The 16,513-nt window shown below is 49.0% G+C and overlaps 1 protein-coding gene across 2 annotated transcripts in view; it reads left to right on the plus strand.

Moving 5' to 3' along the window:
• Positions 1 to 16,513, plus strand: part of LOC116940448 (dedicator of cytokinesis protein 1-like) — a 337,619-nt gene that overhangs the window by 292,809 nt on the left and 28,297 nt on the right. For both annotated transcript variants that reach the window (XM_032950283.2, XM_076065949.1), the window contains exons 33-38: positions 1,944 to 2,092; positions 9,590 to 9,675; positions 9,828 to 9,984; positions 10,754 to 10,794; positions 12,695 to 12,785; positions 15,182 to 15,301. In XM_032950283.2, the coding sequence (XP_032806174.1) occupies positions 1,944 to 2,092; positions 9,590 to 9,675; positions 9,828 to 9,984; positions 10,754 to 10,794; positions 12,695 to 12,785; positions 15,182 to 15,301 (644 nt within the window). The remainder of the gene's footprint in view (positions 1 to 1,943; positions 2,093 to 9,589; positions 9,676 to 9,827; positions 9,985 to 10,753; positions 10,795 to 12,694; positions 12,786 to 15,181; positions 15,302 to 16,513) is intronic.

Raw genomic sequence — 16,513 nt, forward strand, 5'->3', positions numbered from 1 at the left:
TGCGACATCTGGCGGCCGCCGAACCCACAAAGGCCCAGAGAGGAAAGATGTCTGAGAACTGTCGCTGCACCATTGCAGACATCAAACAAAGCCATCAAGCAAGGTGCACAGGACGGGAGGTCCAGAAAGAATAATGCAGGAACCTTCAGCAGTGCCCAGCGTCATCCCACGTGACATGTGCCTGACATACATTGGAGGAGATTATCGTGGCAATATTATCCGTAATAAAGGCCTATATGTCAAACGTGGCAATATTAGCCACAGAATACCATACAACTGCCGGGATAGACGGAATTTACCGAGAGCTCCTCGAAACCCTGGGAACAAAAGCGAGACGGCCGCGGAGGGATCCCAGCACAGAACCTCAGCACGTGGACGGAGGCAAGAGTCATCGCCCTCCTGCTGCAGCAAGCAAAGTGCCAGAGGGCCCCACCAGCTCCCGTCCAATCTCTCGCCTCTCCACCGCAAAGGAAGCGTTGAGATTCATCATCGGTGTTTGTGTGAGATCTAGACAATTTTGGCAATTTCAGAGTCATAATGAAGCATTTCTGCTCACGTGTGCAGTGTGGCAGTGCGCTCGTCTCTGCAGACATCAGCTAGTGGTGAAAATTCTATGTTCCCATGGTAGGGGTCAATCTCCCCATAGGTTTCCCACGGTGGAATTCTCACAAAAAGTGTAAATGTATGTATCCCCCGGAGGCAAGAGAGGCTGAGTCACTCCTCAATTAGGATTTGAACCTGTAGAATTTTTACTGTGAGGCGAGTGCTCTGACGGTTAGTTAGGAAGGACATCTGTTCGCTTTTTAAAATAAGTTTTTGGGATTGGGTTTATGAGAGCATCGTACATTTCTTCCACGTTGTGTTGCTAGATTTTTCATGCTTAATAGTAGGTGGAAAACTTTGGTAATTCCCTGGAGACAATGCCCGATTCAACTCGGCCCAGTGGCAGCGTGCGCTGCACTGGGCTACTTGGACACCGGCATTTACAGTCAGCCCACGCTTACACAAATCCCCCAGCGTGGAACATTAGCACTGACCTCATTACTTGGATGGCCAGCTGTGTTGCAAAGGGAACGTAAGCATTTTTCATGTTGGGCACTGCATGTCCACCCGCACCGCCGATCGGTCGCATTTTAATGGAGCAAATATTAAAATTGATTAAAGTGTCTTTTTTCGTATCCAGAGGTGGCCGAGTGGCTCTGGGCGCTCACCATGGCCACGTCGGAGCTACTGAGCCACCGTCGCTGAGACATCCCGGGTTCAAATACACATTTCAACCACCCAAAACTGAGCGGGGTCTCGGAAGTAGGGAAATTGTTGGTCTCAGAAGAGCTTTTGCGGCCGTCTGGAACGCTCTTCCTTCCGATATTAGGAAGCATACTGGAGCTATTCGCTTTTAAATAACCTAGATTGAAAATAATTTCTATATAACTGCTTTTTGTGTTTGGTTTGTTGTCCTTCTCCCAGAACATAGATGGACTCGTCCATCTGAACAACTGCCAAATCGCTGTCCGTGGTGCTAACGTTAAGAAAAAAACGCCACTTTTTTCAAGTTTTCTTGCTGTGGTTTTCACACCTGATGATGATTGCTTGAGTTGCAGTCGAAACGTCGTGATAATTTTATTGTTTTAGATTTTTATTATTTTATTGTTTCCCTTCTACGTGACTTTACCGAAAGAACCAAGAATATTGATCGTTCAGTTTTTAGGGACTGTTATTTTAAAATTCCACATTCCTTTGGAAGAGGCCAGTCTTTCCTCAGGACAACCGCTGTCAAACCTCCCAAAGAGCGGTTCTCATTTTATTAGAAACCGGAAACATGGTTAGCCGAGTCAGCCCCCAGCTTACACTTGAGCTCAACAAAACAACCTTCTGATTGCGGTTACAGTGCCTCTGCTGCATCCCTAGTCACGGGTGTGGTGCACGCGTCCCCCTCCGCACAGGTCCCCACAAGATCCGCTTCATCCCCGAGATGGTGGGACCCATCCTGGAGATGACTCTCATCCCTGAGACTGAGCTACGCAAGGCGACCATCCCCATCTTCTTCGACATGATGCAGTGCGAGTACCACTTCAACGGCTCCTTCAAGAAGGTTCGCGCCAACCGGCCCACAGCATCGTTACACAAACCGCATTTTGGTACACCGTTGGTGTTGTTATGCGCACGGTAAAAGCGCAGGTGTAACCCGGGCGGGTGGTGACGCACGCGCCTGTAGTCCCGCGCTGTGGCGGCGAGGGTTGGTGGATCACCGCATGAATGTTGTGAAACTCCCTGTCCGTGGGCGTCGAGGAGAAGCCATGCCAGAGATCGCCAGGAGAAGGCGGTACAGCAAACATGTGGACTCCACCCGTTCTGTCTGTTTGGGATAGAGTGTTTCCCCCTCACCCGTGTGGGTTTTCTCCGGATGCACCGGTTTCCTCCGGCATGTAAACATACAATTATTGGCCGATAACACCTTAACATATAGAGGACTGCAGTACTTGGGCAATAGTTGGCACCATTTCATCGCGTGACTGCCTTCTCGCTTGTCCGCGGTTCCTCACGCCTCTATGACAGTGAGCGGACACTGTGCGCGTTACAAGTGGAAATTATGAGTATATTAGGTGTGCCATCATCATCGTCATCAGCCATGATTAATCCACTGATGGATGAAGCCCTTCCCAAGCCGTCGCCACCCCGTGCGCTCCTGCGATGTAGCAATCCATTTAGCGGCGCACACGAGCTGATTTTATCCTCTCGGGCACCTTCGCTCCTGACGACAGTGACAAAGATCCGAACCGTATAATTATTTACGTGTTAGATGACATCCATTTGGACCAAAGAGTAAACCACTGTAGTCTGTGCTCCTTCAACGGAGGAGGAACAGCAGCAAAACTGCACAAAATGTATCCTGAAGCCCTCTCTCGTCATGGCCAGCAGACCTCGACATTGGCATTTAGCTCCCCAGCCACTGACCCCAGCCACTGACCCCAACCACTGAACCCAGTCACTGACCCCAACCACTGATCCCAGTCACTGACCCCAGCCACTGACCCCAGTCACTGACTTCAGCCACTGACCCCAACCACTGACCCCAGCCTCTGACCCCAGCCACTGACCCCAGTCACTGACCCCAACCACTGATTCCAGCCACTGACCCCAGCCACTGACCCCAGCCACTGACCCCAACCACTGATCCCAGTCACTGGCCCCAACCACTGATCCCAGTCACTGACCCCAGCCACTGATCCCAGTCACTGACCTCAGCCACTGACCCCAACCACTGACCCCAGCCTCTGACCCCAGCCACTGACCCCAGTCACTGACCCCAACCACTGATTCCAGCCACTGATCCCAGCCACTGACCCCAGCCACTGACCCCAGCCACTGACCCAGGCCACTGATCCCAGTCACTGATCCCAGTTACTGACCCCAGGCACTGATCCCAGTCACTGACCCCAGTCACTGACCCCAGCCACCGACCCCAGGCACTGATCCCAGTCACTGACCCCAGTCACTGACCTCAGCCACTGACCCCAACCACTGACCCCAACCACTGACCCCAGCCTCTGACCCCAGTCACTGATCCCAGTCACTGACCCCAGCCACCGACCCCAGGCACTGATCCCAGCCACTGACCCCAGCCACTGACCCCAGCCACTGACCCCAGTCACTGATCCCAGTCACTGACCCCAGCCACTGACCCCAGCCTCTGACCCCAGTTACTGACCCCAGCCTCTGACTCCAATCACTGACCACAGCCACTGACCCCAGTCACTGACCCCAGCCACTGGCCCCAGCCACTGATCCCAGCCACTGACCCCAGCCTCTGACCCCAGTCACTGACCCCAGCCTCTGACTCCAATCACTGACCACAGCCACTGATCCCAGTCACTGACCCCAGCCACTGACCCCAGTCACTGGCCCAGGGCAGTGGGTGGAGATGAGATTCCTGATGTATATAATGTGTTGTATTTACACTCTCCATTCCCCATGCCTCAACAGCCCCCCCCCCCCCCCCCGTGCTCCTCCACGGCTTCATTTTTCATTTAGTGCGATTTTATAATGGATAGCGAAATTAGAGTGGCTTTTGAACCTCTGCCATAATCTGTAAAGGCTTTGCCATTCAATTAAGGATGAAAAATAATAAAGTGAGAGCGTATTTTCTTCTCCAATAAGCCCTGCCCGTGCCACCAGCCTCACGTTTCAAAACGAATTCGAATTCTACAAAGAGAACTGACGGTGTTCCCTGAGATCCACCACTCAGGCCCAGGGCCAAGGGGAGGGGGGGGCGGCCTGTTTGTCAAGGGTCGTCACGGTGGCAAGATGTTAACTGCCTCGCCCGGTATGAAGGAGGTTGTGGGTTCGGGAGTTGGCATGTTTTCTCTTTCCATGCTCGTGTGGAGTTTTTTCTGGGTTTTTCCCTCCACATTTAGAAACGCGCATTTAGAGTATTTGGCTGTTATAGACATTGCCACGTGATAAGCCACTTCGTTGAGCTATCCCTTGTGGCCAGATCGTTTCTGACAAAGAGATATGCAGCTCAGTGTGGTTAAAATAAAATATAGTTATACTTTATAGTTTAGTTTGATCAGGGATGGTATCCCCACCTCCTTCAGCAGGATCATTACGGACGTCGGGGACGTGTCATTAAATCCAGGGAACGTAGTGCCCTCTGACATAGCAGAACGTGACCGCTCCTTGCTCCTCATTTGTTCTTTGTTTGCTTTTGTTGGTGATTTATTTTTGTTCTCTTGTCAGCAAATTGCACGCACGATGCACGGGGTTTTGAATATAGCAATAAAAGTACACAAACCTGTAATGCCAGGCCCATCAATCAGAGTGGCTTCATTTAACCGCATGTCTTGGCACACGCCGCGCTGGTTGGGAAATGTGAAGCATTGTGCCTCCGGAAATTGTAACATTTCCACTTTTACACTTTAATGTAATAATCAGTTTGTTTGGGTGGGTGGATGCGTGGCGAAGCTCCTGCCTACGCAATTTGAACTGTGCATTTCAAATCTCGGCAAAGAGGTCGACTCAGCCCATCACTGTTGACCTCCTCTCTGCAGGACGTGAACAGTGCGTACACTTGGCCCTTCCATAGGAATATAACATTGATGCCCCTGGCTCCGCACCAAAACATATAAGCAGTGCCCAAAGCTCCCTTAAACAGAATAAACACGTGAACGTTTTTACTTTAACGATAAAATCCACACTGAGAGGATTTATTCTCAAGAGTGTCCTAAATTGCAATGTTTTGCCGATTCGTTGTTTTAGGGATTTTTTTTTGCACGTGGAAAAAAAATTGCAATTGCAAAGACAAACCTTTGATATTACTTTTTTGGCAGGAGACCCTCCGTCAATAGCATCATCGGCATCATTCAGGACTTAACTAGGTTGAGATAAATGACACTGGCACCAATCAAAGTTTATTGTACGTGTTGCAATTCGTGCCTTGACTCCTAAATTTCACATTTAAACTCAAGACTCATCCACCGAGCCCAAGAGCACATTTGTCCGTGAGCTGCATGTGGCTTCGTGGCGACCGAGTGGCTTAGCAGTTCGTGGGGAAAAACAGAGTTTGTCCAGCGTCAACGCCGTGAAACGGCAGCAACCCTCCCCGAGTCTACCAAGGCTCCGAAACTTACCCTTGTGATGCGACTGAATACAGCAACTTCAAATTATCATTGGTCTCATTGTGGAGTGTACACACACATATATAACAAAATGGACAGATGATACACCTCCTTTATATATATCCATCTGTCTATCCACATAAAATTTGAAGGTATTTATTTATACAACGCATCGGCCCACACGGCCTTCTGGAAATGCATAATTTCAGGAGCAGTAATTCGATACAAGCAACGCTCTGCATCTGTGTCGATATATACAGTGTCTCATCAGCAGAGTAAGAGCGGAGCTTCATTTCATTGACCCCACAAGGATGATGGCATGAGTTGACCTCCAAGCAGAATTTGAACCCACAATGCCGCTCGTGCCTGTCGTCTCAAACGAACCAGTCGTCCACAGACCGGACGTGTGCATGGTCATCATGGTCATCATGGTCATCATTGTCATCATAGTCGTCATGGTGATCATGGTCATCATGATCATCATTGTCATCATTGTCATCATGGTGATCATGGTCATCATGATCATCATTGTCATCATAGTCATCATGGTGATCATTGTCGTCATGGTCATCATGGTCATCATGGTGATCATTGTCGTCATTGTCATCATGGTCATCATGGTGATCATTGTCGTCATGGTCATCATGGTCATCACGGTCATCATTGTCATCATTGTCGTCATTGTCATCATGGTCGTCATGGTCATCATTGTTGTCATGGTCATCATGGTCGTCATTGTCATCATGGTCATCATGGTGATCATTGTCGTCATTGTCATCATGGTCATCACGGTCGTCATTGTCATCATGGTCGTCATGGTCATCATGGTCGTCATGGTGATCACGGTCATCTTGGTCATCATGGTGATCATTGTCATCATGGTCGTCATGGTGATCATGGTCGTCATGGTGATCATTGTCATCATGGTCATCATGGTCATCATGGTCGTCATGGTCATCATTGTCATCATGGTCATCATGGTGATCATTGTCGTCATGGTCATCATGGTCATCACGGTCATCATGGTCATCATTGTCGTCATTGTCATCATGGTCGTCATGGTCGTCATGGTCGTCATGGTGATCATTGTCATCATGGTCATCATTGTCATTATGGTCATCATGGTCATCATGGTGATCATGGTCATCATGGTCATCATTGTGATGATTGTCGTCATTGTCATCATGGTGATCATGGTCATCATGGTGATCATGGTCGTCATGGTGATCATGGTCATCATGGTGATCATGGTCATCATTGTCATCATTGTCATCATGGTCATCATGGTCGTCATGGTCATCATTGTCATCATGGTCGTCATGGTGGTCATGGTCATCATGGTGATCATGGTCATCATTGTCATTATGGTCATCATGGTCATCATGGTCATCATTGTCATCATGGTTGTCATTGTCATTATGGTCGTCATGGTGATCATGGTCATCATGGTGATCATGGTCATCATGGTCATCATTGTCATCATGGTCGTCATGGTGATCATGGTCATCATGGTGATCATGGTCATCATGGTCATCATTGTCATCATGGTCGTCATGGTCATCATGGTGATCATGGTCATCATTGTCATCATGGTCATCATTGTCATCATGGTCGTCATGGTCATCATGGTCATCATGGTCATCATGGTGATCATGGTCATCATTGTCATCATGGTCATCATTGTCATCATTGTCATCATGGTCGTCATGGTCATCATGGTCATCATGGTCATCATGGTGATCATGGTCATCATTGTCATCATGGTCATCATTGTCATCATTGTCATCATGGTCATCATTGTCATCATGGTCATCATGGTGATCATTGTCATCATGATCATCATGGTCATCATTGTCATCATTGTCGTCATTCTCATCATGGTCATCATTGTCGTCGTGGTCGTCATGGTGATCATGGTCATCATTGTCGTCATGGTCATCATTATCATCATGGTCATCATGGTCTTCCGTAGCGGGGGGGGGGGGGGGGTGGAATGGTGGTGGTCATCATCCCAAGCCAGAGTTGTGGTGGGTGGGTGTGGCCTCGGCCCTTTGTTAGGCAATTAAGGCCAGGTGGATTGACAGTATCAATTGATCAAGGCCAGGTGGGTTGACGGTATCAATTGGTCAAGGTCAGGTGGGTTGACGGTATCAATTGATCAAGGCCAGGTGGGTTGCCGGTATCAATTGAAGCTTTGTCACTCGTAAAGCTGACGTAAAATGTCCTTACTGATCGAGCCTTTTCGAACGCCTTGTGAAGTCCTAAACAACTCGCTAGCAATGAGCAATACCTTGTCATCAGATTTAGCTTTGTTGAGTCAACTTGCTTGGAAAAATATTATTGCATGTGTATGTGTGTGGATTTGAAGCTTTCGTGACTGCAAAGATCCATACTCTTTGGTTCTATTCGGTTCATGGGTTCTCCCTTATCACCAGTGATAGCCAATGTTTTCATGGAGAAATTTGAATCAGACGCCATCCAGACTTCCACCCTCAGACCTTCCCTGTGGAAGAGATATGTGGATGACAGTTTCGTCATTTGGCCACATGGCCTCCCAGCTTTGAACCTTTTCCTACACCACATCAATTCCAGACACCCTGCCATCAAATTCACCATGGAAGTGGAGAAAGATGGCAAGCTACCATTCTTGGATGTTCTGTTTGAGAGGAGACCTGATGGCTCATTGGGGCATTCTATCTACAGGAAACCCACCCACACAGATTCCTACTTGAAGTCTGATTCCCACCACCACCCAGCTCAAAAGAATTATCTCATCAAAACGTTATACCACAGGGGTCATTGCATTTCGGACCAACACCATCTGACCAGTGAATTAAAACATGTACACCTGGCCCTCAAGAGAAACGGATACTCTGACCGTACCATCCGCCAAGCTGTTTCTCCCTCCATACAGAAACAACCACTTGATACTCCGGTCAAAACCATAACACTACCATATATAGCAGGCGTTACTAAAAAGATCTCCAAAATTTTAAACAAACACAAGATCCTGGTCCGGTTCAATACAGTACACAAAATCGGTGACCTGATGCCATCCGTGAAGGATGTCATCCCTGACTTAAAGTACCCCGGAGTTTACAAATTTAGTTGTACCTGCGGTGATTGCTATATCGGGGAGACGAAACGACATATCTCTGACCGAATTCGCGAGCACAAATCAGATCTGAAACACGGCAGAACGAATTCATCTGCTGTCGCTGATCATTGTTACAACGCTATGGGTGATCATGAGATTGTCTTCTCCGATACCAAGGTTCTCTGTAAACCTACAGGTTATCACCAGAGATTTGTCCACGAAGCCATTCAGATATACAAACACAGACATAACTTCAACCGAGAGGATGGTTTCAAATTAAGCAACCATTGGAAAGACGTTTTAAATCATACCAAACGTCAACTAATTTCTAACAGCAATTTCAAGTGATGGTATACCAAGCATATTCCTTCCGAACTTTCTATTAAACCTTTTTTTATACTCTCCCCTCACAGCAGATTCTTGCTGTTTCTATTGCACACACAAGTGACCATCCTCTGCACCCTCTACACAAAAACATGCTAATCCCCCAGCTAATTTTCTGACTTTAACACCCTGCTGCTTCAACACTTTAACACAGATATTTTTGATGTGTAAACTCCTTTGTCAAGGCGCCCTGCTCCTCCCACCGAGCTTAAAAGACGCTGCGAATCTTAGCAGCGGTCATTGAAGTGCTGTCGTCCCGACAGTTCTGTTCCTTCACCTGAAGAAGGCCACTTGTGTTGTGGCCGAAACGTCGTGATTTTTGTTGTTTTCTTTTTTTACCTACGTGACTTTACCGAATAGAACCAAAGAGTATGTATGTGTGTGCTCGATGGTCGTGTCTCAGCCGATCTCCCACCTCCTCCATTTCACAACTTCTCACGCCTGTGATTTGGGTCTAATTTTGCATTTGTGGCCCTGTCCGTGTGCACAGTTTGAGAATGAGATCATCACGAAGCTGGACCACGAGGTGGAAGGAGGCAAGGGTGACGAGCAGTACAAGGTCCTGTTTGAGAAGATGTGAGTTGTTGCACGATACCGGTGAACATCGGATCATAGGTGCAGCATGTGACAAGCAGAGGTAGTGGAGCCGTAGGGTGTGACACCGAAGGGTCGCCGATCACTGTGACCCCCCCCCCCCCCCCCCGCGTGCCGTCGCCTCTCCGCCGCAGCCTCCTCGACAGCTGTCGCCGGCACAAGTACCTGGCGAAGCCGGGCGAGAGCTTCGTCATCGTGGTGAAGCGACTGCTGGAGCGGCTGCTGGACTACCGCATGATCATGCACGACGAGAACATGGACAACCGCATGAGCTGCACCGTCAACCTGCTGGTGGGTGGACAACGTGCCGTGCTCACCACTCACCCCTCTCCAACACCACCACCACCACGCAGGCCCGGATTTTCTCTCTCTTTGTCTCTCTCCCCCCCACGGCTGCCCTGCTACCACGGAGTCGTAATTCTCACATGCGCAGCACTGGGGACGCGAAATGTGCCGGTTAATATCCACCGTCGAGTTCAGGGCGCATGCAATCGAAATGCCCGTTGTAATAATCGAGGTGTTTTTTCTCTCTCTGTGCTGTTCGTGTTCAATATCATGGGTTTCGCGTCACCTCCCCCAAAGGGAACCGCTGGCTGCTACGTCCACTGCAGCGTTAGGGAAAGAAAAATAAATAAACAACAACAGAAATCTATTTGTGAACTGAATCCCACTCCCTGAACGGTGACAGTTTGTCGAACGACCACGTGAAGAGACGGGTGGGTGGTGGATTGTTCCACTGCTCCAGTTACATTGGAGAAGTGCACCTCTAAACTTATTGTCAAGGCGTATTCAGGTAGTCTTGTATTAGGATGCAAGACATGTTAAAGAGGAGAGATAGTCAAGGCAGAAACTTGTGTGTATGCCAATCAGTCAATCTTCATTTTACGTGCCAATGTTGCCCTCAATAACGTAGGCATCGGTGCACATTACAATGGAATGGGAACGGTACAGGGGCATACAGCAACAGGACGTATGGCGCAAAGACGATAACAACTCTGAAGCCTTCAATCACATTGAAAAGAATTATATTTGACTGGTGTCCTGCGTTTGTCTTGTCCAGAATTTCTACAAGGAAATCGAGCGGGAAGAGATCTACATACGGTGAGCAAAACGAGCCACCGTGCCTGGCACCAAAACTCATAAACTCTCGGTGTTCTGATTGTGAGTTGCGTGGTCTGAACACAACGCCTGCACGACTGCACAGTGCCTAAGAACTGCACACAACAAACCGTATATGTGTTCCACACTTGACTGCACGTGCAACAATTGACCGTGTGTCTCCACGTGTTCCTGTCTCTCAAAGTCATCAGCCACTTTGCTCTCACAAACGTTGGAGCAATACTCAATTCAAATTAGGATCCTGAGCACAAGGGTAGGCATTTCACATTCCTATTCCAGGTCACTATATAAAATGGGACTTCTAACTTCCCACCAAGTGGGTAGCCTCAACAAATGTTACTAATGTTACCAACCATTGGTGAGATCAAGTTGATGATTATTGCCTGAGTTTACTCTGACCAGGATTTTAAACTCCTGCCTTGTAATAAATTAGCCAGGGGCGCTCCTGTGGCTGGAGCACCTTCCTGCTCCTCCATCATCATCACAAAACCACCACTTTCCAAGAAGTCATCGGCATGCCCAACAATACTTGGAAGGGCAATCGTCATGCAGTTATTGTCGAAAACGAATTCCTTCCGGAGAAACAAAAATTATCCATGAATAGGTATCCTCTTCAAATTACTCCTCCTGCCCCTCTCCTCGTCCTCCCCTCCCTCCTCTCCTACCACGATTCCCAAACCGAGGCCCTGCTACGGATGTGACATTTAATTTGAAACACTCTGCGCATTGCCACATATAAAAACACACAATAAAAAGATACGACTGATCTGCTGCCACACGCTTAGGATTTCTGCATAAATCCAGCGGCCGGCGTTAAATGACTTTGCGGCGGCACGGCCGTGCATTTCCGACGCAGCACGTGCGTCGAGCCCGCGCTGCTTCTACGGAGAAATTGCGTTGATTTATTTGACGTCGCTCGCAATTTACGCTCCGACGCCTCCCCGAAGCCCAGACTGCGCGCGCCCTCGGCCTCCCGGACACACCTGGCTGGCTCGGGGCGGCGGCAGTGCCGCCGTCGTCGTTAATCAGAGATCCCGTGGCTGCTGTGCCGTGGCCATGGAGGCCTCTAGTGTTGAGCCACGCCCTGAGTTTGACCCCCAGGAGGTCGACGGGAATGGACTTCATTCCCACACGAAGTATTTGGCGACGCTGCTGGCAGTGGTGCACACAAGCACAAAAGAGAAAAAAAAATCCACACGTCCGTCATAATCTTATTTGTTGCCCGTATTATATTGTTCCGTTTTAAGGCAACGTTAATGACAAATGAGTTTGTGTCGGTGTTTTTAATTGCATATGGATTGTTTAGTTCTCACTTTGTTTATTCGTGGATTTGTTTTCCTAATTTTGCGTCAGTCGTGCCGGGGGCATCCCCGCGTTGTTGTGGTCTCCACGCGGGACAGCGAGCGGCGGAACATCGCGTTGCGGTGATGGTTGGCCCCAGAAGAGGATGTAGCAGAACTACTTCTGGAGTCTCTTCAATAGTCTTGTTAGCCACACTTGGTGGTGCATCATTATATATTTCCTTGCATGGATATCAACCATTTGTTTTAATCCTCCAAATTTGGATAGTCTGAATTAAGTGACAGACAAAATAAAATACTTGGCAACCCAGTTTAATCATTGGTGGCTGAAACACGGCATTCCAGATCTGTAAATAGGCCTGATATCGGTCCACTGAGCCACCTTGGCTACCTGTGCACGAAGATAATGTATAATATAGGGGTTCCGATACGTGCCTGCACATCAGGCCTGTCGCACAGCGATGAGTGCCCCCCCCCCCCCCCTCGCACCACCGCGTGTGTCAAGCAATGGGGAGAGGTCTGCTGGGAACGCAGTGCCAGAGAAAGCGGTGAGCAAGCGGTTGCATGCCGCTGCCTCCTAGGTACCTGTACAAGCTGCACGACCTACACCTGCAGTGCGACAACTACACGGAGGCCGGGTACACACTGCTGCTCTACACCCACCTGTTGAAGGCGAGGCTTCTGCAAACCCCACACTGCTCCTCCTTCCCATCCACCGCCGCCCCCACCACAAATAGATGCCAGTGGCGTGCCGTCGTGACTTCTGGGCTGCGGGTGTTCATTCTTTCGTCGCGTATAGCCAGCCAGCGAAAGGACCGTTGCTCCGAACGTGTGCTGCGAGCATCGCCCCTAAAATTCTGGAACGCTAGCGAGGTAGATAAGTCGCGAGATGACCTCTATTTACAACGTGGTAAGAAGAACCCATTTCGCACCGAGGATCTTTCGAGGGAGGCCTGAGGTTTAGTAAGTACGGCAAAACAGAAGCAGATTTGGATTTTGCAAAGCGCTACGATGCAAAAACACCGTTTCAAAAACATTACTCAGTAGTTACAAATAAAATGTAAATTCATATTCTTAGTTTTTTATATAAAGCAATATATATTTTATTATTTTGTTGTTTCTCTTCAACGTGACTTTACCGAAAAAACTAACAAAATGAATTACTGCAGTCACGAAAGCTTTAAATCAAAAAATAAAAATGTAAATTAATAAGTTTTCGCATTATAAATGCAAATTATTTAATGGAAAGAAAAATATTCGGTCTGCAAACAAACAAGACTATACCATGAGTAAATTCTACTGTATTAATAATAAAAAAATCCTAAGATTGAAGAGGTGGCTGGTGGCTCAGAAATCAGCTTGCTGAGCGGCACCGCTAAGATCCTGGGTGCGTAAACCCATTTCTCGGGTTCAGTGAGTTGATGGTCTCAGCCCACAGTCGCCAATAACCCCAGAAAAAAATGTTACTGATCACGTTAAATACAATTCTGCACTTAATTTGACGAAGTGTTGATAATTTTTTTTTTTAAATATCGGGTTTACTATCATACAACGAGCATTAGTCTGGGTGGCACTACGAGCCTCAGAGGTCGCTCTGCGATATCCACCACCGAGCGCTGCTCTCCAGCATCGCTCTGCGAATTTACACTTTGTCTCGTAGCTTGTGATGCGAACAGCGCCGTCAGAGTCAAATATTGTAAGACAAAAAGCACCGGACATTAAACATCTATTCGCGTCGTGCCAAATGCATGCCTGTACATTGTTTCCATTTGTGAAAGTCAAATAATGAGTCGAGCATTGTATATAAATCTGAGACTGAATGGATTGTTGGCGAGATCGTGCATGCAATAGCAATTCACGTGAGAAAAATAATGCTGACAATAGGTGGCGCTTTTGTAAAAAATATAAACTCCGAGATTTCAGCTGCTTAAATAAATAAAATGTAAATTATATTATTCTCTCGTCGCAAAAAAAAAACAATAGACCTCTTAAGCGGAAGCACAGAAAGTTACGGCGAAGATGTTTTTTTAATTAAGGTTCTACAATTTGCTGACCCGTCATAAATAATGAAACGGTATTGCCTAGCGGCTTGCTAAACGGGGACCGTGCAACCACTCGCAATGTAAGTGGACTAAAGAGTGCGTTTTTAATCGTTGCATTGAAAGCAACATTTGTTTGCGCATGACTTTGATTGTCAAAATTCCTGCGCTAAACGTTCCGTACGTTTCCGCGCGCGTTGCAGTCAGACGTTCCTTCACTCGCCTCATTGACTCTCCATCCTGAACCTTGACCCCCATTAGCCAAACGTGCCCAGCCCCCAAGGTTCCTGCAGCGAGCACGTCCAATTGGGCCTTGCTTTACTCCTAATTGAATGATTTATCGTTCTGTATGTAAAGTCCTCCCACGTGGCCCAGTGCGCTTGGAGTGATGAGCTCACAGTCTGAAGTGTGAGAGTTGAAATCCCAGCTGGGGTTCGGATCATTGTATCATACCTTCCGGGTTTGGCTAAACGAGTTCCACCGCGTGGGAGAATCTACAGCGATTATTCTTCGGCAAGAGCGGTCCTCGGCATGTGAATTGTTGTCCACCACTGGCTCAGGGCAGCCAATGGAGATGAACACCGCCCCACTCTCACTTGAGCATGGATGCCATTTGGCAGTGAGGATTGTACCGCGTTCAGTCTCACCAGGCAGTGGGAGGCAATGATGGCAGCTAGCCCATTGCCCTACTGCTGACTAAGATAATATAGCCACAATTTAAAATCATCATGTGGTCTACACCAAGGCCATTGTGCATTACACACGCACAGAATGGTGATCTAACGTGACGTGCAAAGCATGCTGGGAGGACTGAGCTTTTTGCTGTCTAGATATCACCTTTTAACGTGCAGTATCACCTTAGCCCTGACCGTGGCCGGCCTCATAGTGCTGTGTTCAAACTCAATCACCATGCGAATGATCGCACTTCGTTGCGTGACGCCGCTGCCCCGCCGGCGCCCTTCGCCCTCCCTTCCTCCTCTCCTCCCCCAACTCTTCCCCCCTCTCTTCTCCCCTCCCTTCGGTCGTCAGTGGTCGGACGATCCGTGCGCGTCGCACTTGAACCTGCGAGGAGCCCAGAAGGGCAACACCCAGCGCGAGCTCAAGGAGATGCTCTACGGCGACATCATCGGCTACTTCGACAAGGGCAAGGTGAGGAGGTTGCGGTGCAACACCTCTCACGATGAGGAGGTGTGGTGCAACACCTCTCAGGATGAGGAGGTGTGGTGCAACACCTCTCACGATGAGGAGGTGTGGTGCAACACCTCTCAGGATGAGGAGGTGTGGTGCAACACCTCTCACGATGAGGAGGTGTGGTGCAACACCTCTCACGATGAGGAGGTGTGGTGCAACACCTCTCACGATGAGGAGGTGTGGTGCAACACCTCTCACGATGAGGAGGTGTGGTGCAACACCTCTCACGATGAGGAGGTGTGGTGCAACACCTCTCACGATGAGGAGGTGTGGTGCAACACCTCTCACGATGAGGAGGTGTGGTGCAACACCTCTCACGATGAGGAGGTGTGGTGCAACACCTCTCACGATGAGGAGGTGTGGTGTAACACCTCTCACGATGAGGAGGTGTGGTGCAACACCTCTCACAATGAGGAGGTGCGGTGCAACACCTCTCAGGGTGAGGAGGTGTGGTGCAACACCACTCACGATGAGGAGGTGTGGTGCAACACCACTCACGATGAGGAGGTGTGGTGTAACACCACTCACGATGAGGAGGTGTGGTGCAACACCTCTCACGATGAGGTGTGGTGTAACACCTCTCACGATGAGGAGGTGTGGTGCGACACCTCTCACGATGAGGAGGTGTGGTGTAACACCTCTCACGATGAGGAGGTGTGGTGCGACACCTCTCACGATGAGGAGGTGTGGTGCGACACCTCTCACGATGAGGAGGTGTGGTGCAACACCTCTCACGATGAGGAGGTGTAGTGCAACACCTCTCACGATGAGGAGGTGTGGTGTAACACCTCTCACGATGAGGAGGTGTGGTGTAACACCACTCACGATGAGGAGGTGTGGTGCGACACCTCTCACGATGAGGAGGTGTGGTGCGACACCTCTCACGATGAGGAGGTGTGGTGCGACACCTCTCACGATGAGGAGGTGTGGTGCAACACCTCTCACGATGAGGAGGTGTGGTGCGACACCTCTCACGATGAGGAGGTGTGGTGCGACACCTCTCACGATGAGGAGGTGTGGTGCGACACCTCTCACGATGAGGAGGTGTGGTGCGACACCTCTCACGATGAGGAGGTGTGGTGCAACACCTCTCACGATGAGGAGGTGTGGTGCAACCCTCTCGGCCAGCCCTGGAGGTGCACTCCAGGCAAGAATGCCACCGTTACTGTC

This window comes from Petromyzon marinus, chromosome 9 (genome assembly GCF_048934315.1).
Source record: "Petromyzon marinus isolate PM22_M1 ecotype Great Lakes invasive population chromosome 9, UKy_Petmar_22M1.pri1.0, whole genome shotgun sequence".
Classification (NCBI taxonomy): domain Eukaryota; kingdom Metazoa; phylum Chordata; class Hyperoartia; order Petromyzontiformes; family Petromyzontidae; genus Petromyzon; species Petromyzon marinus.